The following is a 25,839-nucleotide window of genomic DNA, read 5'->3' as shown; positions in this document are numbered from 1 at the left end:
TTATAAGCAGCCACATACTTGATGCGGTACCACTGACCACCACTGTGGACTGGGGGCCCAGCCATACAGACAGTTCTTCACCCAGCAAAGCATGCACCAGTCCAAGCCATGGGCTGCCAGCTTCTCCAGGAGAATGCTGTGGGAGACAGAATCAAAGGCTTTGCTGTAGCAACATCCACAGCCTTTCCCCCATCCTCTAGGTGGGCACTGGTCATACAAGGAGATCAGGTTGGTCAAACAGGACCTGCCTCTCAAAAACTGGGCTAGCTGGGCCTGATCCCCTGGCTATGCTGCATATGCAATGTAATGCACCCAAGATAATCTGTTCCATAACTTTCCTGGGCATCAATGTCAGGCTGACGGGCCTGTAGTTCCCTGAATCCTCCTTCTGGCCCTTCTTGTGGGTGTGCGTCACATTGGTGGTGCCCGTCCACAAGAACCTCTGTTGGTCTGGGGCCTCTCCACTTAGCAGGACTGATGATAAATGACGGAGAGCAGCTTAGTGAGTTCTTCTGCCAGCTCCCTCACTACCCTTGGGTGAATCCCATCTCACTACATGGACTTGTGAGTGTCTAACTGGCACAGCAGGTCACAAACTAATTACTCCTGGATTACAGGCAGTCTGTTCTGCTCCCCATCCCCATCTGCTAGCTCAGGAAGCTGGTTGATAACCCATCTTTCTGTTGAAGACTGAGGCAAAAGAGGCATTAACTGCTCAGCCTTATTATCCTTGGTTGCAATATTCCTCTTTACATCCAACAGAGGTTGGAAATTTTCCTCGGCCATTCTTTTGCTTTAAATGTATTTATAAAAGCACTTTCTACTATCTTACACAGAGATGGACACATTGAGTTCTAGAAGAGCTTTTGTCTTTCTAATTTTCTTTCTATGTGACCTAACAACACCCTTATAGTTTTCCTGAGTTGCCTGCCACTTCTTCCTAAGGTGATAAACTCTTTTTTTTTTCTCCCTAAGTTCCAGCAAAAGCTCCTTCTTCAGTCAGGTAAGTCTTCTTCCCTGACAGCTTATCTTTTGGCACACAGGGGCAGACTGCTCCTGTGCCTTTACAATTTGCCTCTTAATGTATGTCCAGCCTTTCTGGACCATTTTGTTTTTAAGGACTGTTTCCCAAGGAATTCTCTGAACCAGTGTCCTGAACAGGCCAAAGTCCAGCCTCCTGAAATCCAAGGTGGAGGTTTTGTTGATCCTTTCCTTACTTCACCAAGAATTGAATACACCATTATACCATGGTCACTGTGCCAAAGATGTCATCTGACCACCACATTTCCCACCAGCCCTTCTCTTTGTAAAAAGCAGGGTACCCCGCCTTGCTAAGCTCACTTACCAGTTGTGTCAGGAAGTTGTCTTTCATACACTCAAGGAACCTTCTAGACTGCCTCCCCTCCACTGTGTTGAGTTTCCAGCAGGCATCCCACAAGTTAGTCTCCCACAAGAACAAGGGCTAACCATTGTGAAACATCAGCCAGAGGCTTACAGAATAGTTCATGCATCCCTTCATCCCGGTTGGGTTGTCTGTAATAGACTCCTACCTGGATGTCTGTGTTGTTGGCCTTCCCCCGATTCTTACCCACAGATACTCAATCTTGTCATCATTATCCTTGAGCTCTACACAGTTGAAACACTCCCTAATGTACAGAGCCACTCCATCACCTCTCCTTCCTTGCTTATCCCTTCTGAAGTGCTTGTAGCCATGAATTGCAGCATGCCATTTAAATGCCTTATCCCATTTCATTTCCCTGATGGCAACTACATTACAGCTTTCCTACTGCATAATGGCCTTCAGCTCCTCCTGTTTGTTACCCATACTGATGTAGATGCCCTTTAGCTGGGCTATCAATTTAACCCCTGACACAGGCATGCCACCCCAGGTTTATCTCTAGTGAGTTGGGTCTTACCTGCTTCCCCCTTCAAACCAAGTTTAAAGCCCCCTCAATTGTCCCTGCCAACTCACAGGCCTAGAATCCTTTTCACTCTTTTAGACAGGCAAACATCATTTGCCTGCAGGCAGCCTAGTGCTGTATAAACTATCCCACGAGGGGAAAAAGCCAAAATTGCACCAATGGCACCATCCTTCAAGCCACGTGTAGATCAGAGTTTTCCTGTTTCTTTCAGCACTCTCCCTGCTACTGAAAGCATTGAGGGAAACACCACCTCTGCCCTTATCCCTTCAACCAGTCATCCCAATGCCCTGAAGTCCTTTTTGATTGCCCTAGGAACTACCTCTGCTGACCTGGAAATCCAGAATTAGATAATAATCAGAGGGCTGAATTAGTCCACGGAATCTTCTAGTAATATCTCTTACTTAGGCCCCAAGGAGGCAGCAGATTTCCCTGTGGAACAAGGCCAGTCAGTATAGGGGCCCTCAGCTCCCCTCAGAAGGGAGTCACCTACAACAATAACCCGTCCTTCTTTTTTACAGCTGTAGTTGTAATGTGTCTGACTGACTTGCCCCAGACAGACCTTCACTATCACTTGTTTGACACTAAAGTCCCAGAGCCTCATACCTAGTCCCATCTCTCCTCACAAAAAAAACCAACCAACCAACCAAAACAAAAAACAAGCACCCCAAAAACCCCAAGCATATTTGAATGCAGCAAAGTCAACCACAGCACAAAATAGGTAAGAATTGTAATAGCAAGACTCACATCACTGAGGTTTTTGAAATCAATCAGGAATTCTTCTTAAATCAGTTTTCTGCCTGATTGTACCTTCCTGCACGTCCTAGTCTGGTTGCTTCTTTTAATCTATGCTTAGATTGAAGCTTTGCTAGTTCCTGCCTTAACTCAATGGATTTATGAGCCGATTTGTTTTTTAAGGGCACTGGAGCTTATATCTTTATTCCTAAAAGATGCATCATCCTTAAATAGATATTGCTTATTACCTGTTGAGTATTCAAGACTTAAACAGCCACAATTTAAGATTTCAAGTTGCTTTATGAATGCCTAACAAACATCACTTAGCTCTTACTTCCAAAACACTTTCAACTTCAAGTTGCCATAGTCTATGAATAAAGCTTATTGTTTTCCTTTATAGAACATAACTGTAAGTCATGCATTACACTAAACTCTAAACAGCAAGATTAGGTGACTTTTGTTCAACTTGTCTTCCAAGCAGTGAAAGCAGAAGCAAGTGACCTAGAAGTATAGAGATGCTGTTTGATCATATAAGTATATGGTTAGAAAAGCAAAGCCTGACCTGGAGTTGAATTTGGCAAAAGACACAAAAGATAACATGAAAGGATTCTGCAAGCAAATCAGCAGCAAAAGGAAGACTAGGGAGGACAGGGACCTATGGCAAAATAAACAAAGGCCATGAAGGTGGATGCATTTAATGTTTTTTTGCCTCAGTATTTACCAAAAAAAGATGGCTCTCAGGAGTCTTAGGTTCCTGAGCCTAGAGAAGAAGTCTGCAGCAAGGAAGAGTTACCCACAGTTGAGGGAGCACTTAAAACATACTTTTGTATGCATCCTTGTAGCAGAGGACAACAGTGTATTGCTGTGCACTGGGAAGTGTCAAGCAGGCCAGGAGGAAGATCCTTCCCCTCTTCTCAGCATTGCTGAGGCCACGTCTGTAGTCCTGTGCCCAGCTCAGGGCTACCCAGTACAAGGCAGACATCGACTTAACGAGGCAAACATGGAGTCACAAAGGTGATTAAGAGACTGGAGCATCTGACACAAAATGAGAGGGTGTTGTACCTCACACAGATTGATTGGATGTAATTTTAATTATTTGTTATCATTATGGGTACAGCAACTAAACAAAAAAAGCAAACAAAAAATGCAAATCCACTTGACAAATTCTAGTTGTGAGATTATATGCACAAGCAAATGTGATAAACATTGTAGTAACTAGCCATTGACCAACCTAAATAGGTATTTAAACAAAGATTCTCAGCAAGCCCTGAATATAATTGTCTTTCTGCTCTTGACATTTTCAGACATTTGCCACACAAATATGATAAATACACCACAAAAAACTAAAAAGCTATTTGATTTCTATTAAATAACATCCATACCCAGTAACCAAAAAGACAAAGCCATTTATTCTGCAGAAATTGAAAAGCAGACTTGTAACTAAGATTTTAAAACAGTCTAAAAATATCTGTAACTTCTGCTGTTATTTAATTGCATTTTAATATTAGACTTTTCATTTTAGTGCTTGATTAAGATTTTGGGAGGTGGTTTTTGCTGAAGTTTTTAAAGCAGTTTTTCAGACTTAAAATTATTTTTATATGAATATCAGCATACGAGTGCCTACTTCCTTTTCATACTTCCCTGCTTTTATAAAGTACATACAACTCTTCTACTGTTTCAGTTACCAAGCAATAGACTGTAAAAAAGTCATGCAAAACTTCCACAAACAGGTAATTGCACAATTCTGAAGAGAAACGTACTTTAGGGCAATAAAAACACTGAGATTACCAGATTTAAAACACACAATTTGTAAATTGATTCAGTAAAACTGCTGGGAGAGTTAAAAAAAAAAAAGAAATCTCAGTTTTCAGCTAGTTTAAAGCAGAATCCAAGGAGGTCAGCCCATCCTGGCTCCTTTGAAATCAATAGGAACATGCCAGGCTGGTACGGCAATGACACTGAACAGCTACTAAGATGTTGACGTGGTTGCTTCCTTAAAAGTTTTCTATACATGTTTTTGAATTGAACTCACTTTAACTCTCAATTTATCTTAACTGACATCAAAGTAACATACTTCTATACAATCACATGACTTTTATAACACTTTGACTGAAATAAAGGAAATAAGGAACATAAAGAATTGAAAATAAAATACCTGTTATTGAACAGTACACTATGTGAGGAGCAATCTTTTTAATGTCTTCATAACCTAGACCCATTTCAGCCAGCTTCCCAGGGACAAAGTTTTCCACAAAAACATCAGATGCTGCTGCAAGCTTTAGAAAATAAAAGGATGAGGAAAATCTGTTAATTAGCTCCCGAAAGTTGAATAAATTCCTATGCAATTTAATTTTAAAATCTTGCTAATCAAAATGGCTCTAGTCTTCATAAAAGAAAAGCCTATAGAGATATTTTTTTGTCTGTCAGATTGTGCATTTCTGCAGACTACATGTTAGAGATGCTGCATATCTAGAAAGAAGACTGTCAAAAATCCTAAAGTGATTAGACAAAACCATGGTATTATCAGTATCACATCAATTTCCTAAGGCTTGACAACTGTTTACAGAACAGTCTTCATGAAAATTCTTTCTATCCCATTTTTCTTAAGAAAACTGAAGTGATATATCTCCATTATTCATGTTTTCTTCATAATAGAAATAATTCTTAAATTATTTTTCATTTTTAAGTCATTGATTAGAATTACCATAACAAGGCCATATATCCAACTTCCTATATGTAGAAATAGAATAGGGAGCCCAACAACACTTAAAATTTTAAAAATTAAAATTAAGATCTTAGTCACATTAAATACAATAGTGCTATCAAGTTCTGCAATATGACTTTTTTCATTACTTTCAAATGAATGACCTAGTCCAAAAATCTATTGATGTTGAGATTAACATATAACCTTGATTTGCTTTAAATTCCATCCTTTCTTATAAAAATTAGAAGCAGATATACATTTGCAAATTTCACTAAGACTAACACAAGTTGACTCCTGAAGCAAGAGAACTACACGTTAAAAGACAGATGTATGCCTTGATGTAGGCTTTCTGCCTGGTAAATTGTGTAGGGTATGTGTGAATGCACAAGAACTTAAGAAATGCTCCCTAACAGGTAACACGTTTGTGCACCCATTTTTAAGCATAATTGATATATTAATTGTTTAATGCTATTTGCAGCCAATCATGGAGTCACAGTCTCTGAAACTGCCATGTCACAGTGTAATTAAATATACAGTGTCTTAAACAAGCTCCTATAAACTAGTGTCATCATAACAGAAATCACAATGCCTTCATGAAAGATAAAGTTAAGGAGGTATAATTTTCTATTTCAATCCATCACAGTTTATACATAAATACTTTTCAAACTGGTAGTGCTACAACTTTAGCATAATTGACTTAAGAGATGAAATTGGTTACAACTTCTGTATTGCTTTCACTGTGATTTTATAATCTGTGAAAATTACAGTGATTGGATGGGCTAAAACAGTTGAAAGTTGTTGTCCATGTTATATTGAAGAACTACCATCTCCTACAAGCCACTGAGGAAGAAAGCATGACAGTACTGCAACATGAAAAGCACTATACTTCTGGACTGGACGACATAAGTGGAACAACAAAAATGCTAAGCGAGGATATAATGACTTGGGCCCAGTTTAGCAGGGTATATGCTCTCAGAGAAAGGAGTTTTCAAGACACATTACAAGATTTGTGCCAGTTCTGCATCTAAAGTTTTCATTGGAAATAGTTTTTCATGTATAAAGTTGGCAGTCTACACGTAGCTCTGATGGTCACTGAACCAACAATTCTGCCATTGTGGAAAACTGGATACACAGTCTGATCCAAACTGATGCCTTAAATTTTAGCTTTCATATTTTCCAGATTCTGTACAGCATTAGCGTATAACTCTGAACTTCATATAAAGTGTTAGCAAGTTCTCTTCACAGTATAGTTAGACAAAACAATCACTTTCCAGCCCAAGAACCAAAGACACCGTTGCAGCTTCAGGCCCAAAAACTATAAACAGAGAATTGAAGAGAGCAATCTGGGAGGATGGGACTTCATAACCTGAAGCTGTAATTGGACAATTAACCCCATTATGTAAATGGACCAAAACTTATAAATGTATGAAAATGTGTGACCTGTTGTCCATCTTGGGTGTAGCCACAGCTGGACTCTTGTACTGCCCAAGGTGTATCCTTCGAAGGCCTTTTAATAAACGCGGACTTTAATCCTTTAACACTGTCTAACCTCTGTGCTAGGCAGCCTCTCAAGGCATCAAAACAAACTGTGTTCTTAAAATACACAGAGATTTTCAGTCTTAATGGGGTCTTAAGTCCAATGTCAACTAAAATTTCATACTTCATGCCCTAAAATTCTCTAAACATCACTTGTAATTTAACACCTACTAACACAGCAATACAACACAGACCTGCCTTGGTCTATCTTGTAACTATCTGTTCCAGAGAGGACACTGATAGGCTCACTGTCTATGTCTCAGTAAATAATGAACAGCACAGTTCATGCCAAAGTAATCATTAAGTTGAATAACAAAGAATGATGCTACTAAGTTTATAAAGGAAACCATGCATGCCTTTTGGAAGTTTTGGTTGGTGTATTTTGGTTTGTTGTTTGTTTGGGGATTTTTTTTGTGTTTTGTTTGCTTTGGTTTTTACAGGAAATCTACAGAGAAGAATCTGCACAACACACACATACATAAAAATACATTTATACACATATATGAGTAGCTTGCTTTATCAAGTAAGAGAGCAATGCATGGGACATATTAACCTTTCAGCTAAAAATAGTGGAAGAGAAGAAGTGCCATCGGCTCCCAGCCAATTAAGTCCCAAGTCCTTCATGAATAAAAAAATTTAAAAGTTCACTAGTTAAGGGTAAATAATTCACAGGAGAGAAGTATACTCAAGATTCTTAAAATGATTTTCTGGCAATAAACAATAAATAATGTTCTAAAGAGATACTACAAAAAGATATCAGAGCATGGGACTGGCACATACAATCACTGAAGAGAAAAAATTAATTTTTATTCAGAACGACAGACAAACATCTGGAATGCAAATTAACAGCCAGCCAAAACACTAGAAGGGAAGAAAGGTCTATAAGTGACATAGAAAGAAATAAAGAAATCACAGGAACAATTTTGTGGAATTCAAGTAATCATGTATGAAAGAATAAATCCTTGAAAAAATATTTTGTAGTGTTGTGCCAAAGGATGAAAAGCAGCCAGGACTCCTGATTAATAGATTTCTTCAGCTCACTTGATACTACTGACTAATTGTCAAGTCTGTGTTTTTATCACATACCTGAAGACTCTATTCCTGTTTTTCTAACATGATTCTAAATTGAGAATTGCACTCTTCCAACTATACAAAATATATGTGGGAAATAAAACCTATTCTAACTATGATACCTTGCTTAATAAAGGTAAAAAAAATATAACATTGTTACATTTCTTTGTAGCTTTTACACTGGTGACACAACTCATATTTATGTAGGAGTAAGCAGTGTCACAAACTTAAATTTATAGTTTTCATCAGCTACTTTGAAGACATGGACACTCTTTGTCATAGTACCAAATACAATGCTGAACAATGCTCAATTACATACACATCTGTCCTGATGATAGCAGAAGACAACTGAAAACAAAAGCCTGTTATAAATATCTTCCCTTTACACATACTTTTTGACAAAACTCCAAACAGAAGTTTCATTTGAGATGAATAATGGAATGTCAAGACCTATGCACCAAATGCTTTCAAAAGATATCATTCAAAATCAAGCAGAAGGATGAACAACTCCACAGGAAGTTTGATAAACAGAGCTTCATCAGTTTTCAATGTTGCTACATGACAGATAAGAATGGCATTGATTTAAGGAACAGAAAGCTATAGTGGTTATTAAAGCCACTTTTAAAAAGGATTGAAAATACAAGAAATTACTTTGTCACAGGCAGTCTCCTCATTTTTACAGCTAGTGTGGTAAATATTTAACAGATGATGCCACTTTTTCCTTCACCTCATCTTGGCTCATAGGCTCAGGCTGCCTTTAATTCTTCAAACACCTTCAGCCCACAAATGTGGAATCAGTGGACACTCTGAGTAGTTTCTCTTTCACCATTTTTAAAGGTCAAATAATAAATTAATCTTCTTCCATGAGAGGAAAATTTTTATAGCACTTAATTAGTAGGTAATCAAAAAGATGTCTGTGTTATACCGTGCAAAATTTTTTCAAATGAAAATTTTTGCTTCCAAATTTTTTAGAAGTTAAACATACAGCTCCACAACAAATTAACACTAAATGCCTCTGTTCTGCAAAAAAAGAAGGCACTGTTGAATTATATCTATATATAATCTCCAGAGTATTTCTGTATGAAGCATCTTTGCATACCTAACATATCAAAAGCATCAGAAAACTTAATCTATTTCCATTTTATGCAATATTCCAAACAAAAAGTGCTACCAGACAAATTCCACCTGCTCCATGACACACAGTGTCACTGTGAAAAAGGGATTGGAACTGATAGTGAAACAAGCAGTAACAGAAGTCAGCTGCTACTACTGCAGGGCTTAAAACACAGCACTAGCAAGTAGCAGATCTTGCATTCCTCAACAAATAATAAATAAAAGGATAACAAAACTCAAGTTTGACGAAATGTGAGATTTGATGCTTTTACTATTTTTAGATAGAGAAATGGATCACCTTAAAAGATGTTGGAAGTCAAATACTGAAAAAGAAACAAACACTAAGTTTCACCTACAGGACAATGTTTTTCAGGAAGATGTACAGTAATTGAACACTGTAACATTCAAAAAACTGCATTTACTGGAGCACAGCTTCTCCTCCTAACTGCTCACTGACTTCATCTTGAATTGTTCTACTGCAGTATTACAGCAAGATTAGTAGTAGTACAGCAGCAGCAACAGGAAAGGAATAGGCTATTAGACCATTTCATCACAATATTTCATTTGAAGATTTTGATGACATTTTCATGTCATCATGTAAATCTAAAGTCATTACAAGTTACACTGAACATTGAGTCCAAAAGCGCAGAGTACAGAAGTATATAGTGTAATTTACAAATTTTACTGCATACACAGATTTTTTAAATTATCAAATTAATACTTGAAATGCAGAGTTTAATCCTTATTACTTAGTGTAACTTATGAATCACTTAGGATCACAACAATACAAAATAAGGACACCTCACATGCTATTAAAACCTACCTCTTTGATTAGCTTTACCCCTTTTGAATCCTTCATGTTGATGGCTATACTCTGGGGATTAAAAATAAATACAACAGTAATTTATGCGGAAAAAATATGCAGAAGGTATTATTAGCCTAGTCTAAACAAAGCCAACAGTCAAATTACACACTATGGCTAATTTGGATAAATAAATTTTAACACATAGCCCATCTCCTCCTGAAAAAAAAAATTTCTCTCTGCAAAACAAGCTGAACTATATCTCATTAATGAATCAGACAAGCACCAAAACCAGACTGACAGATGGGCAGCCTCGTCACTATATATTTACACAGGACCCATTACTGCAAGAACACATCCAGACACCAGAAACATTTGTTTCAATGGTAACAAGCCATTAAACAATTCAGGTATGTCATGAAACTTCACATTAAGTTTCAAAAGCTAGATTTAGCCACATGGTATAATGGCAGCACTCTTCCTGCCAGCTGACACAGGGCAACTGAGCTGACGCTGAAAAATACGATAACTCAAATAAAATACCCCTTGCTTTCAGCAGGTTTTATTTTCAGTTAATTAGCACCAGCAACTGAAGACCATCAGGAGCATTCTTGCTTTTTCATTTTGCCTCAGCTGCCCACAGCACAGTACCAGAGATTTGCAACCTTTGTTGTTCTAAAAACGTATGGATTTTCTCCTGAAATTCATTCATCAGAACATTAGGTCAATATAAGTATTGCTCCATTATATATATTAAGAATCAAACTAAGAAGTGTTATATGTTCAGTTATAATTACAGAAAACATAGGCTCATGTTCTGTTCCACACCTCATTTACCTTTTTATTTCTATTGACACTGAGAAAATAAACACTTTCTGTCCCAGCAAAGGGTGGGCCCCAGGCTCTTGTGTCATCACCAGCTCCTGAAAAAAATACCATCACATATTCATAGCTGCCAAATATCACACACCCAACAAATAAGAATAAAAAGCTTTTCTCCAATATCACATTAAAGTCACCTAAGCTTCATCTAGCAGGTAGAACAAATACTAGTTTAACATATTTATTTTAGGATATTTATATCAAAAAAAACACCTAAAAGTTAATGCAATTAAGCAAAGTGAACAAAGTTTTTGGTAGTGTTGGGATTCCATTTAGTCTTGAAAATACTAATACAACCACACACCACTAGTGTATATGCAGGTTTTTTGGTTGTTTTTCACTTGTGGGTTGGTATTTTGGTTGTTTTCTTGGGGGAGTCTGCGGAAAGGGGAATTGCAGTTCTTTTGGTAGTTTGTTTTAACTTAATATAGATCTACAGTGCAATGTTTTTAGTCAATCTGAAAGAATTTAGTAGAGTCTCTTGCCTGCACCAAGTCACACAGTTCATGTGGTCAGTAATCTATTCCTGAAACACTCCAGATATAACATCAAGATACCACTGACAGACAACAACTGATTAAGTCCCATGCTGCACAACACCAACTAAAAGAAGTGCTTGTTATAGCTGGTGCAGGGCCCCACCTCCAGCTCTTCCAGAAATCCTGCCTTTAATGTGCTGCAAACACTGATATTACTGTATCATTTATGCTTAATTTCTATTTTTTAACCTTTCTTAAACATCATGAGGACTAGAAATCTATTTTAAATAGAATTAAAGCTAAATTCATCATCAGATAGAATCATTGTCCTGAGTGTTAGCAAGCATGTGCATTCCTGCATCTATTTCAACATCTAGACTTCATCTACTTGTTAACTTCCCATAACTGAAAACTTTCCTTAGTGAGGCAACAGGGAAGACTGATACAGAAACACAGATACAAAAACAAGCTGAAGAACCTTAGGCGGCATATTACATAGCCACTGTCACAATAACGCTATACACTATAGTAACACAAAAGTCTACAGCCATCTAAGACCTACAGATGCAAACATAAGTTGCTTATCAACATTTCTACTGTTTATTATCCCAAATGACTATTTTGGTTCAAGCAGAATGCTTAGGAGGGCAGGGGCAATCTCTTCTCTGTGTACTTTAAGTGATTCAAAGCAAAACATTTCAGTAATATTTTCCCTATAGAGCACCAGTGGGGCTACTGTTCTTTTGGATTAATACTCCTGTGAAAGTAGACATCCTCTCACAGAAAGAGAGGATTGCTCACCTTCTAAAATATTTGAAATTTAGAATTCTGAAGCTGCCCTTCTTCTTTGATCACAAAAAAATGCAAAGCTCCAAAATCATTACTTCATGTTGACATTACTCTGTTCCTACTACCTAGATGTTTGGAATACCACCAATGTTGGTCTAATCTGATACTGCAAAATTGATGTACCTTTGCCTGGTTACAGAAGTGAAAACCTTTATAACAGTGGTCAGTAAATAAGGATGACCCATAGACAGATGTGGCAAAACATTTGTCAAACATACCTTGTTTCATTAAATGTCCAAACATTCGATATTTCCTACTACAAATAACATATAGAGAATGTAGTATGTTTAGTATCTCAATTTATAAATTATTATAAACTCTTACATTATAAAATATAGGGAGTGTAATACCGTTTATTATTGCAACTATTTTCACCAACTAGTTTCAAGACAAGTAACACCAAAAGAGAGAAACATAAAATATGGAAATGTAAAGGAAAAAATACATTATAAAATGTGCAGCTGCTATGGTATAATTACACACCTCAAACGCGTAATGATGCATAAAACTTAGAGCCAAGTGAGGGGACTATTTCTAAAAAATTTCTTAAAATGCTATTTCTTATTCCTCTTATATGGTCTTCCAAACTAAAAAGTGTAGCTATACCACAAGAATGAAGCATTTTTTTACCATTCCCCAGTTCTTAGAAACTCTTTGGATAAGAAGCACATGTGCTGAGTGGAAGAAGAAAACCATTGTGTTAAGCTAAAAAATTTAATTAGAAGCTAATTACCCAATGTCCTTACATTATATATATATATATATATATATACACACACACACACACACACACACACTTGACAGTTTTTATTATATCTAAAATAAACAAATAAAAATCTTACCTGGTCTTTCCACTTTGATAACTTCAGCCCCTAGATCTCCCAAATTCATTGTGGCAAATGGTCCTGCAAGAACCCTTCAATACGAAAAAAACATATTGTTTTCTTAGTTTTTCCAATCAGAATATTTGCATTTAGACACACTTACAAATGATAGACAAAACACAAACCTTGTTAAATCAAGAATTTTGACACCATCCAATGGCTTTACATTACTAGCACCTGACAAGAAACAAAAAACAGTGATTTCAATCTAAAAAAAACCAAACACCTTGTTTTTAGAACACTCATCATTCTCCCTCATCTCCCTTCCCCAAGAAATGATAATAAAGCTTTCTGAACAAGCTGGTTATTAGGTGCATACTACATTAGTAATGCCTTTCAAAGCTGGAAAACCTTAAGTATGACATTTCAGAACCTATTCTAATTCCCTAGCAAGTCTCCAATAAAGCTACTTTACAGTGATAGTTTATGTGTGCCTTCCACAAACACTCAAACAGCTTTTAAAGGCTAATCTGAAGAGAGATACAACAAAAACAAGCAACATCAGAATAACATAAGCTAAAAGGACACCAGACCAATGGGAAGTATAGTAGAATTCACCAAGTGTTTTGACCTGTGTAGTCCTAACCACTTGCATCACACACACAAAAAGAATATCCCCTTTACAAAACTTAAGGTAGAATACATGAGCCAAGGAAACCGTTTCAATGGCAGCTGCACATGCAAGATAATTATTAAGAAATCACAATGCTTTCTTCCTTTCCCTCACCCTTTCCAACCTGACCAGGTCTAAGGAACAAAGGTAATGGCAATAAACATCACAGACAGAGCAAGTAATCTCACAGCCTAGTCCACAGGTTGGCCAACTATTTCTTTGGTGGCATTAGGTTATCTTCTTCTCCCTCAGTCTTTAATTGAAGGTTAGGGACACAAACACTTCATGACCCTATGAGGACAGTCATTCTGAGTTACTGTTTGGAAGGTGGTCTCATACCACACACAAACCAAAGCACCTGGTCAGCCACCCCACTAAAGTGACACATACCAGCTTGCGGCAAGTATCTCTTTTTGGAGCTTGTCCTTGTAAGAGAAAGATGTAAAATGTAACATGTTGGGGGAGGGGGAATCAAACAAACCACATTCATTCAAAGTCTGCAGGGCAGCGTGGTGCATCTCCTATATAATGCAGCAGTGCATGCCTGTATTACCTGCTCCACATTCCCCCTTTAGACCTGAACCACCATTCTGTCACCCTCATAACTCTCCTTCCTACATATGGGAAGAAGATTTATATCAAGAGAGAGATAAAAAAAAGCTATAGAGAAGCAGCCGTAGAAATTCAAGGTTTCTGCTAAAATATTTTCATTAACTGTACTGCCTTTAACCAGTTGTTGTTTAACTGCCTTTAACCACTTGTATCCCATTGTTCATCTTTAAGAAATTTTCCTCCATTATTACCACTTAATCCAGAAAGATTTCCATTTAACAGGTTTTGCGCTTTAATACAATATGCAGACTAAGCTGCATGTTGAAAACATGTGCATCTAGGAATGGCCATGTGTTCTGCACTTTCAAAGCCTTTAGGAAAACCACAGGTTGCTACTCCTCTTTAGCGCTCCACACCTCCATGATTCCAGATGTGGGAAAACAGTTGTGCCAGGTAACCACAGACCCTCCAGTATAACTTCAGTTTTATTAAAAGCACAACTGTAGGCCGTTAGACTTTGGTAACTTTACAAAAAGATCGTGCTTGGAACACGGCGTGCCATTAGCCAGGGCTGCCAGGAGAGCCGACACGCTCCGTGTCTCAAGCGGCGCTCCTGCCGGCGAAGTCCGAGCCCCATGGCCGTCCAGGGGCTGCGCCCAGCGCGGCACGGCCGCGCAGGGACCCCCTTGGCCAGCGCCTCGCAGGAACCTCCCGCAGCTGTTCCGCGCCCGCACCCCCAGAGAAGCAGCTCCGACCTCCGCCCCAGCAGCACCGACTCAGAGCCCGGCGGGATCACACGGACAGAGGAGCCCGACGCGGCGAGAGGGAAAACAGAGGAGGAAGAGGAGGAGGAAGGTGCGGCACGGCTCTGTACCTGCCGGGGGAGCACCTCCGCTCGGCGCCCCGACGCCGCAGCCCGGAGAAGGGCAGGCAGAGGCAGCGCTCAGGGCTCTGGCACTGCCGCCGGCAGCTTCGGGGCAGGGGCTCCTCCAGAGCCCTCCGCAACATCGGCTCCTTCTTCCCAGCCCGGCTCGCAGCATCCTCGCCACTCGAGACAACACCGAGCGCTCGGCGCAGGCGCCGCCGCCACCCCCTTTCCCTCCCGCTCCCGGGACAGCCTTGGAGCTCCCGGGACGGGGGGCGCGCAGGCGCGGGCGGGCTCGAGCCCAGCGCCGGTCTCGGCTGGCTGCCGCGCTGCCCCCTCCGCGGCATGGCGCGCCTCTCCTGTGCTAGGAACCTCTCCCGCCTCGACTTCATAAGGCAGGGAGGCGTCCTGCAGATGTTCGCGGCGGGAATTCCGCTGTTTGATGGCTGGCAATTTGCCCTTCCAGCTCGGCGTACAGACCGTGACGTACAACATTGCCAAGGTAGAATAAAAGTAGAAACATTCCCACCACCCCGAAGGGTTTTCCGCGCTTAGTAAGGCAGGCAGCCGCACTGGAGCACTCAGCGGCACGAGGGAGATCCTTCCCCTCATTTCGCCGTCACTGAAGGTGCAATATCACGTACACTGTAAGCTGTATCTTCAGCTGGGTGTACTTATGGAAGGGTTAGCTTGAACTGACCTTTGAGCAAGGTTCAAAGTACGAACCTTTGAACGAAGTACCCTCAGGCTACTTTTAGTCTGTGTTAGGACAGAGCAGAAGGCTTGTTACAGGAACACCATGGTGTCGTGCCTCTCTAACAATATAAAAAAGCCTGCACAGAGGTTCGGCATTTGTTTGTCAGAAATATGTGAGGATAAAACAACTCTTGTATCTCAAAAGCAGCCGAAACTCCTGACTGCTTGAAAATGAGCATGACGAACAGCACAGACTTAAGATATGTCACATGTCAGTCTGCCTAAATGCTGGGGAAGAACATAGAGAAAATCTACATGGCAGGTTTGTTGACTGGACATGCTGTGTGTAATCAAAAGTACTACGCAGATGCTTAAAGATTTGTCAACAAGAAGAAATTAATCAGCAGAATTACCCCAGTATAACTCAACATGTGCACAATGGTATGTATTTCTAATTCATGTGGTGTGAAAAGGATTTAAATTAAACTGCACCTTTTTGCAATGAGACAGATAATTTGGTAACTTACATTGATAAACTTGTCTTGTGTAGACATGGCATTCCTTGTGTGCACAATAAAACAGATCGTCTTCCAGAATACAGGATTATCAAAAAATGTAAATGAGCAGGTTTAGTCTCTTTCCATTTTGGAATTTAAAAGATAATGCCTCATTTTGCACAGAGACATTGTATAATGAGTATGAGTTCCCTGTGAATATAAACTTAGTGTTTGTTATTGTAAAAAAACAAACCAAAACCTGTTTAAAGCTAAAGAAAAACAAGACTGGTATATAAAGCTTATATACAGAAACTTTATGCTTATTTTAATAGTTAACTTTTGTTAACTGCTATTCTGAAAGCCCTTCTTAATTATCCTATGTTGCAATGTCCTAAAACCAAGAAGTGCTTTGTTGTACTAACATAAATAAATAACAATAAAAAAAATATTTACCATTTTTTACAGAGCTGTTGAGGATTTGCATTAATATGCAAAATGAGAACAGAGCAGGAACGGTAATAAATAACATTGTTAAAACGACTTTGTGCTAAATATTAAGTTCTCCTACAAAATAGCATTTTGCCACGAGTTTGTATGAGTAAGTCTTTGCCTGAGCTACCACTCACTCAATTGCTGACAGTTCAAACTGATTTTAAGGAAAATCCTTTCATTAAAGTGCTCTTTAAATGTCACTTTGTTTTTTTTCAATCGGGACTGCCACAACACATAGCATTTGCAGGCTCAGACTCCAGAACAAATGCGCACAATGAGAATATGTGAAGTGACAAGAAATGTGAGGTAAACAATCGCTTTGCTTTACAGCAGTTCATTTCGTTGTTTTTTAGCAGCTGTAGAACCGCGGGCATTACAGCCACGCAGAGCCCACGGACGCCGTGAGCCCCATCGTCTGAGTTACCAGGCATCTTCTGAGACTCCTACTCCAGATTACTCCTCTACAGCTGAAAGCGTGCAGAATCCCTCGGACTCGGCGCGCCGGGTCGCTGTGTGAGGCTGCCAGTCGCTCTCTCCCGCCCCCCACTTCCAGGCGGGACGGGATGGACGACGCCTCGTCCTCTCCGCCACGGAACGTTTAGAGGCCGGAACCTTCCGCCCGCCTGGGGGGGAAGAGGCGGGGGAAGAGAAAAGAACGGACGCGGCGCCGCCGCCATTGCACAGGTTCCGCTCCCGCCGTCGCCGCCATTCCCGGCCATGTACCGGCCGGGATTCCGCGCACCGACACCTCCCTACGCTGGCGGCGGCTTCCGGAGCCCTCCCTCCGGCGGAGGACCCCTGCCGCCCTCTCCGCGGGGCTACGGGAGCCCCCACCACACGCCGCCCTACGGCCACCGGCCTGGGCCGTACGGCAGCGGCCTCTCGCCCCGAGACCCCGGGTTCCACGGGCGCTTCGGGAGCCCCTCGGCGGGGGCGCAGACCCCGCGCAGGCCGCAGAGTGTCAGTCCCCGGTACCCGGCTCCGTATGGCGGCGCGTCCCCTGCCGGAGCGCCTCTGCACCTGCCGCCGCAGCACAAGCGCTCGCCCGGCGGCTTCCAGAGGCACTTCCAGGTATGGGGCAAGGCGAAGAGGGACACGGGGAGGAAGGAAAGAGGGAGGGAGGAAGCTGCTGCTGCTGCTTCGAAGCGAGGCCCGTAGCCCGCTGGGGGAAGGCACACCGGGGCCTCGTGCCAGCGCAGCATCCACCGGCCAGCAGGATTTTCAGGGAAGAGCAAGGCTTGAACCTCACTAGGCAACATCAGCTTTTCCCCCGCCCATTCCCCCGCGGTAGAGAGGACGGACAGAGCGCAGGTAGCTGTGAGATGAGAAAGGGGAAGAGGGCCGTAGGCTGGCGGGTTGTGAAGACACAAAAGTGCAGTTTTTTTTTTTTCATATTCTGGCGAATGAAGGTAGAAAATTAAGCACCGGCCAAAACGACAGCAATCGCCTCCCTGCCTCTCTCTGATCAGTTTTCTTTAATGCAGTGGTGAAGTGCAGTTTACTTTGCCCGTGTTGTCATCCATCGTGGGAGCTGCCCTATCCACACCCTATTCACACGGAGTTTTCAGGGACACGGACAGAGAAAAGGAGTGCTCTATTAAAGAGAATTAAGCTGAGGCTCCTTTAAGCAGAAATGAGAGCATGTGTTGTCATAATAAAGTTTCAATTTAAAGTCTTTGCTTTGCACTGAAAACTTCCTACAAGCCAGCAACAAGTTCTATGAGTTAAGCTTTTTTTCAGCTGTGTTAGCTGTAGCGTGTGACTGGCAATGCACACAGGGATGACAGTTCTCAGGATAACAGCTTTATGTATATAACTGGCTTTATTAGAGAAGCCTTAAAAGTGTAACAAATGACATGTGCAGTACAATGATAATTTTTTTTTGTGCTCTTATTGGTACTTGAAGGATTAAATATGATATTGAAGTTTCATCTTAATAGAGATAAGTAAAATCTTAATGTGCCTGCACTGCATTGTCAGGTGTCCATTGAGGATGAGTATTCTGTTATTTTCTTATGATGCAGTTAACTCAGAAATCTCATAGCTGGTGGAAGGGGGTCATTACAAAATTTATACATTTTCTTCAGCACAGCAGCAGAGACTCTTCTGGTGTGGAAGCCAACAGATTGCATATCCTCAGTGCCTTTTGAAAAAGGCAGGCATGTGGCATTTCTGCTGCAGGTTATGGAGGGACAATTTATGTTATTGATGTCTAATTTCCCTTCAAAAGATCACTCTTTGGCTGTTTAATTAAGTGTTTTTTTTCAAAGCCTGCTTTAGAAGTAATTGAGCAGAAGAATATGCAGGAATCCTTTTGTCTTTAGTTTTAGTCAGAACTGTTTCATGTCAGCCTCTGAGGATCGGACCCCTCCCATAGGCTCCATTCTTGATGTAAGAAACCTGACATAAAGTCAGGTTACATTCTGAGGTAAGAAATGCGACATAAAGAAGTTACAAGTTTGAATCCAGTCCCAGACTGTCACAACATCTTCCCTTCTCCCCTTTCCTTCTTTAGACCTTGTGTGTAGTTTAGGAGCACTGGCCCAATGGCAACTCCTTCAGAGACTCAAAGGATATTGAATGTCTGTAGCTTTGCCCAGGACTGAAGAATATGTGGGTCTGCACTTTGTGTGTACACATGAGCTATTCTGCCTGGGAGGGCAGTAGAGGCAATCGCAGAGGGAGTTAATCTCATAAACCATGAGTCCTCATCTGCTTTGGTGTGGACAAGGATCTCTGCCCATGAGGCCATAAATAGATTCAGGTAGAAAACCTTTCTGCATTTTCTTGTGAGGTATATGCATTGTCCCCTCTCCTCTGTAGAGCCTGTTAAGTGAACTCCAGTGCCTTTGACATTTATGATGCTACAGTCACTTTTGAGATGAAAGTCTTAAGTGACCCTTTAAAATTGCATTGGAGAATCCAAAACACATTTTATGTTTACTTTAGTGTTCTATTAATGTCATTAGTATTCTGTACTCATTTTGTGCTCGAAGACTTTCATTCTTTGAAACAAAGAGAAAACTTGAAGAAAAACATATTTGGCTTGTTTTTTCTGAAATGGCTTACTCAACCTTTATGTGGCCAGTAGTTTACAGCACTTTGTGGTTTTTTCCACAGAGGTGCTTCTGCTTTATATTTTATGAAAACATGTTTCTGGAAACAAGGGCCTGTAGTGACAGGACAAGGGAGAATGCCTTTAAACTGTAAGAGAGTAAGTTTACATTGGATATTAGGGAGAAGCTCTTTACTGTGAGGGTGGTGAGGGACTGGAACAAGTTGCCCAGAGAAGTTGTGGATGCACCATCCCAGGCATTGTTCAGGGCCAGGCTGGATGGGGCTTTCAGCTGTCCAGACTAGTGGGGGGGGTGTCTATGCCATCGGGAGGAAAGTTGGAACTAGATGATCTTTAAGGTCCCTTCCAACCCAAACCATTCTGTGACTTGTCTTTGTTGCATTTCTCATCTCCACTTAGAATTCACTTAGTGGTGATGTTTTATTCTCACATGTAGCAGCAACCAATGAACTAGCTGCTAGCAGCAGTGGAATGCTAGCATACGGAATGGTATGGATCAAAAATTGTTACAGAAAGTAAAAGAAACACCACCCTTTTGAAATGGTACAGTTGTGGTTTTGTGGTTTGTGCATATGCCAGTAGCTGTAATCACATCAGGTGAAGCAAGCTGATAAAGGGAGTGACTGTCCCCAGTTTCAATGCAATATTACTCCACTCTGTAACTTTTTAATGAATGGCACTAAAAGCTGTTGTTTTCTACTCCAAAGAGAGATTGCTTATCTAGAGAAAAAGTACTGAGAATAGATTGACTGTTTTTTTAAGGAAAGTTCATTGAGAAAATGCTGTTGGCACTAGTGACAAGTAATGGAAAGTTTTTTTAAGCTATCTTTGGTACCAGATAGTGCCTCTTGCACTGAATGGTTTCACTTGTACAGGTGGAGCTGATTTCCATTTCCACAGGTCCATAAAGTAAATAATGACATTGTGGTTTTCTTCCCTAAAAAAAAAAAAAAAATCAGAGGGGAAAAAGCATATGATGACTAGTATTCTAAACTTAAATAATCTACATGCTTAAATTTAACATGTACTGAAGGCTGTCAGTCTTGCATTACAGAATAATAAATTTCCTATATTTCAAAAATGCTGGAATGTTAGTGTAATGTCAGTGTTACTGATGACCTGCATCACACTGAAGTGAAATTAAAGATTATTAAATAAATCCATAAAATGAGCCTTACCATTGAATTATTTTGCTTCTTCCCTGAATACTGCAGATCATTGTATCAGCTCACATTTCTTTTGCCTTCTGCAGATTAAACACAGCAATAAATGAGCTCCACATTCAATCTGTTTTATAATGTCAAAGTTAAAAGGTCTTCATTAAATGTGGTAGTTTAGGGATGGTGGGGTTTCGTGTTTATTTAGGACAGTGCACTGGATACTGCTGTTTCACTACTAAATGTGAGTACTTAACATAAATGTCACTGTTGCTAGAGCATGTCAGCTTATTCTAGGAAACTCCATGCCCCTTAGAGAGTTTTTTGATGTATTCTGAGGTGATTCTCTGACCCTCATGGGTTTTGATACAGTATAGTACTTCACCACCTTTCAGAAATTCTTCTGTGTTGAGGTCATCCTCTTAGCTACATAAGGTAACTTGCAAAGAATCATTAGAAACAAGTTGTTGTGGGTTGACACCAGCACAGTGCCAATGCACCCATGAAAATATATTTTTCTCAAATGGCTGCTGTGAGATGTGAGCAGACACTGCAGGCTCAAGCTTAGAAATAAAGGAAAAAAAAACTTACGAACCTACACTATAATAAAAGGAACACACAAAATTCAGAATGAAAACCTTCCAAAACATTCCTCTTCCCCCCACGCAATTTCCACCAAAGCACAAAAGGGGAGACAAAACCTTGGATTCTCAGTCAAGTTAACACCTCTCAGATAATCAATTCTCACTTCATCAAGGGAGAGAGGAGTCTCTCTTATACCGCAGTCTACCACAAGAAACACAGTTGAAACCTCTTATGCTTCCATGTCACACATGGCACCACCTGGAGAAAGTCTACCATTGTGACATCCTCCTTCGATGTACAGTGCTCTCACCACTGTCCATGGACCAAAACTGCTTACAGGGTTCCTCTTAAGGATGCTTTGCTAAGTACCAAGAAACAACAATTTCTCATTTTGGGACAACAGTCGCCCCCATTTTCACCTACCCTGGGGCCGAGGGTCTTGAGAACAGAGATCTTCTCTGAAGATGGAGGGCACCACCACACCCTCCTCATCTTTCTCTGTTCACTTCACTCCTGCACATGGCATCACTGCAGCAAGTTCACTCTCGTGGCTCAAACCACTGCAGCCCCCTAAATACAGTCTCTGTCTTACAGGAAAATTGGTTCAGTCTATGGCTATACAAGAAAAGTCCAGCCAGAGGCCACTCCATCATCTCTTCCTACCTAGGATTCTTTCTAATCTTCTTCTGACATCTCAGGTCCCAGGCTGTCTCTCTTCTCTTTCAGATCAAGGAGGATTAGTGTTTCACGAGGTTTTCTTTGTCTAAGAAAGGGTTAAAATCTCGGGCTTTGCTGCCCTCAGGGGCCCGGGACTCCCACGGTTGGGCGCCTTCCTGCTCCCCCCACCTACCACTTCTGTGGCTGGGCACGGTAGGTCTGAACTCTTCACTGCTGACTGGAACAAAAGAGAGAAAGTTCCTCTGGGAGTTCTCTGCTTTTAACCCCTTGTGTTCTCAGAGGTGTATCCATGTCTTCAGTGGTTACACCAGGTGTCAGTATTCAAAACTGACCACTGATTGGTTTGGCTATAATTTCCTGAGAAAACTCACTTCCTTGTCAACCTACGATACAAGTGCTCTAGAAATAAGACATGGATGTTCCCACATTTGATCATGTATCCATTATCATCAAACTTCAGGGGCTCCTGAAGAGTTCTTGCTGGGAACACAACAACATGTTCCTGCCACAGCCCATTAGCAGAAATAGGTTCAAGCTGTTTGAGTGAAATCTATTCTTCTGGCTAAACGTTGGGTCTTTCACTTCATGGCACCATTTCTCAAAAATTGTTTCACGTGATCTATTTACATAGATGTTGTTAGGGCTTACAATCAAATTCAAATACCATCACTGCTGATCCAAAAATTTAGGGGTGGCTGGGTTGTGGGGGAAAGCAGCCATTAATCAAGTGCTTTTACCGTTTTACAAAATCTGATAACCAGCCTCAAGGCATCCTGTTGCTCTTACCATACAGAATGCAATGGGCATGCTTGGCATACTGTGTATCTGTAGTATGGGTTGCTTAACTTTGGTTAAAACAATTTAAATAAATACAGATTTAGATAGAACTTCACCTTTTAGAGAAGTGAATCTGAGGAGAACAATGGATGATGCTAACAGGTGAAAATGATTATAGGAGCTTCTTTATGTCACAGCACTCCTTAAGCTGCAGACTTGTAGCAGCTTTATGGAAGCAATTGTTGTGATCCTTGATCATAAAAAAATCAAATATGAAAAAGCCAATACCCACTAAATCACTGATTACCGCTGAGATTGTATATAAAATAGTCATCGATTCTCAAATTTCACAGAACACTGGTTTGGTTAAAAGAGGATTTCTTTCCCCAATGAATTCTTTGTAGCTATTTGCATTATAGAATGCTGTGTTCAATCTGTAAGTTCTTAATATTTGACTTTTGCTCTTCTTAATATTGTCAACTCTTCCTCAGCCTCTAACTCCCTTTTTTGTTGTTCTGGTTTTTTTAGACATGTTGTTGACAGAGTATGAAAAATAGCATGAGCTGCTTTTCTGCAGCTATATACCAGAGTGATGTAAACTGTGTAAACCAAAAAGTATTTGGGAGAAGACTGTGGCTGGTGCTTTTTTCTTATCCTGGTAAATCACCACTTATAAGTAAAATACATTAAAGTTAATATTTCCTGAGGAAGATGCAAGTGAGGTGTAGTAATTACCATTAATAATCAGCTTCAGAGCTCTACTACAATAGAAGAAAACATTTTAAATTTTTTTTACATTTTTTTTTCTTGGTTTGAATTAGACTATTAAATGTTTCTTTACCTGATGGTTTTCTTCCAAAGGGATCACCCAGGACATCTACTCCATTTGGTACAGCGCATGGCAGAGAGAAAAGAGTGTCTAATGATGTGGAAAACTATTACAGACCTTCAATGCTTGAGGACCCATGGGCTGGCCTAGAGCCAGTGTCTGTTACAGACATAAACCAGCAATACAGCAGTGTGCAAACAACATGTACTGCTAAAAAAGGGAGGTATTTCAGCTAACACTTTTAAAGACCAAATAATTCCATCTTTTGGGACAGAATCTTTACACTTACACAAGATGAACAATAATCAAGACCTTAGATAATACTTCTATTTCATCACATGTCCACCCTTTTATCCTACCTTTTTTTTATTGCATTGGATATTTTTACGTATGGGAGGCAAAAGGAGTGGTAGAAAAACTTATATTTCTGGCTATGTGGAAGTGCCTACCAGCTCTGAAGAACAAAGTGTTCTTTAATCACCAGCGACTGATTTGTGACTGTTAAAACAAGTTTCCATATACTTACCTCTCCCACGCCAGATTGTTAGCCTTCTGTTGTAAAGTCTCTTAGGAAGTGGTATTTTTTATGTTTCAACATTTTTAGATTGAAATAACTTGGAAATAAAATAAAGTTTTGTAAATCGTTGTTTTGTAACGTATAAAGAATATTTTAGGAGCTTTGTTAAGGTGAACACATTAACACAGCAATCCACAACACTGAAATTAGGTGACTTCTGTAAGTGTGCTTGTATGCTGTAGTTAACATCTGGTTTTGTGCATAATAATTTTTGTTAATTGCAGTGTAATGTGAAGTTGAAATATGACTTATAGCCATCTCAGGAAACAAATGTATTGGTTTTGGAAAGTTTAATTTGTTGAACAAACTTGAGTCGCAAACTTAATTCTGGAATTATTTGCTTTTGTGTTTAAAAAAAAAAAAATAAAATATATATATATATATATATATATATATATATATATTATCAGCTGTCAGATTTTATATATATATATATATATGGATCAATATTAGAAATTTCTGGATTATAGGAACAAGTCTGTTCATTGACAATTTAAGTCAAGAGAATGCATAAAACATCAAGATTAAGTAAATGAAAATGTTCTTTCTGGATCCACCTGCTAGAATAGTACAGAATGAGTGATAGTTTTTGTTATACAGTTGACATTAGTACATGCATAGCATCTTTTTTTAATCCATTTTATATTTTTCATTTATTTTATATTTCATTGCCAGGAGAATTGTTTGTTTTGTGTGTGTACATGCTATATTTTTATACTGAAGAGGAAAGCAATGCTTTGGGTTTTTTTAGAGCTTGTCTTTACATGGAAGATCCATGCTTAAATCCAGGAGTGAGTATCATAATCTAGAATAAAAAAGACATAGTTCCAGCTGCAGGCATGTTCTTAACTTGCCACGTTAAGTCTGCAGTAGTTAGATAAATTTGTTATTGAACATACCACTGTTTGTTGATCTTGGCTTTTAAGCCAAGGCAGAGTGTAAAAACTTTGTTAAATAAAACCATTAGCTTAGTTTTCAAAATACATGTGTTCTTTTAAGCTTCTTATGTACTCAAACCATATTTTTGTAGTCCTGAGGCACGGTTAGGTAGAAAAGCACAGGAAATCCCATTAAACTGTTCTTAGTAACTTGTCTTTTGCTGAGGTAGAATAGTCCACTGTACTCTTTATCTGTTTCAGCATAAGATGTGTTAGGTTAGTACTGCCTTCAGGAACAGCTTCAGACTGTAAGGGGAGGTTAATGTGTTCAAATGTGCTGCGTCTCTTGTACTCTTAGGACCACAGTCTAAAGTATGTCACTTGTGTCTTCCCCCAGTTCACACTATTATTTTAGTATTATATCCAAAAAGGCCGCCTCAAGAACTGAGAACATAATGCCTGCTGGATATCAAGAACGATTAAATCTTTATCCCAGAATCCAAAAATGGTGCCTTAAATGGCAGCTATCAGTATTGTAATCTGTAATAGGTACCAGCTAAACTGAGATGACTTGACAAGTTGTAGAATTTATA

General features: G+C 39.9%; 2 protein-coding genes across 3 annotated transcripts in view; one reads left to right on the top strand and one right to left on the bottom strand.

The window, feature by feature from the left end:
- SUGCT (succinyl-CoA:glutarate-CoA transferase) overlaps positions 1-15,179 on the bottom strand; it is a 313,647-nt gene extending 298,468 nt beyond the window's left edge. The window contains exons 1-6 of the mRNA XM_041400354.1: positions 15,014-15,179; positions 13,100-13,151; positions 12,933-13,006; positions 10,718-10,803; positions 9,902-9,952; positions 4,810-4,930 (exon numbers count right to left, since the gene is read on the bottom strand). Coding sequence (XP_041256288.1) covers positions 4,810-4,930; positions 9,902-9,952; positions 10,718-10,803; positions 12,933-13,006; positions 13,100-13,151; positions 15,014-15,179 — 550 coding nt within the window. The remainder of the gene's footprint in view (positions 1-4,809; positions 4,931-9,901; positions 9,953-10,717; positions 10,804-12,932; positions 13,007-13,099; positions 13,152-15,013) is intronic.
- Positions 15,180-15,284: 105 nt separating this feature from the next.
- On the top strand, positions 15,285-24,432 carry LOC121333740 (M-phase specific PLK1 interacting protein). Of its 2 annotated transcripts, none has more exons than XM_041400356.1 (3): positions 15,285-15,506; positions 17,046-17,760; positions 23,824-24,432. In XM_041400356.1, exons 2-3 carry the CDS (start codon positions 17,407-17,409, stop codon positions 24,025-24,027), a joined length of 558 nt encoding a protein of 185 aa, XP_041256290.1. In that variant the 5' UTR covers positions 15,285-15,506; positions 17,046-17,406; the 3' UTR covers positions 24,028-24,432. The 2 variants fall into 2 exon arrangements, with proteins under 2 accessions (XP_041256290.1, XP_041256289.1); XM_041400355.1 differs by having other exon boundaries at positions 17,043-17,760.
- The last annotated feature ends 1,407 nt before the right edge of the window (positions 24,433-25,839 follow it).

This window comes from Onychostruthus taczanowskii, unplaced genomic scaffold, assembly GCF_017590055.1.
Source record: "Onychostruthus taczanowskii isolate IOZ18803 unplaced genomic scaffold, ASM1759005v1 scaffold179, whole genome shotgun sequence".
Taxonomy (NCBI): Eukaryota; Metazoa; Chordata; class Aves; order Passeriformes; family Passeridae; genus Onychostruthus; species Onychostruthus taczanowskii.
Note: the sequence above shows the minus strand (reverse complement) of the source record. Positions and strands in the feature narration are given on the sequence as shown.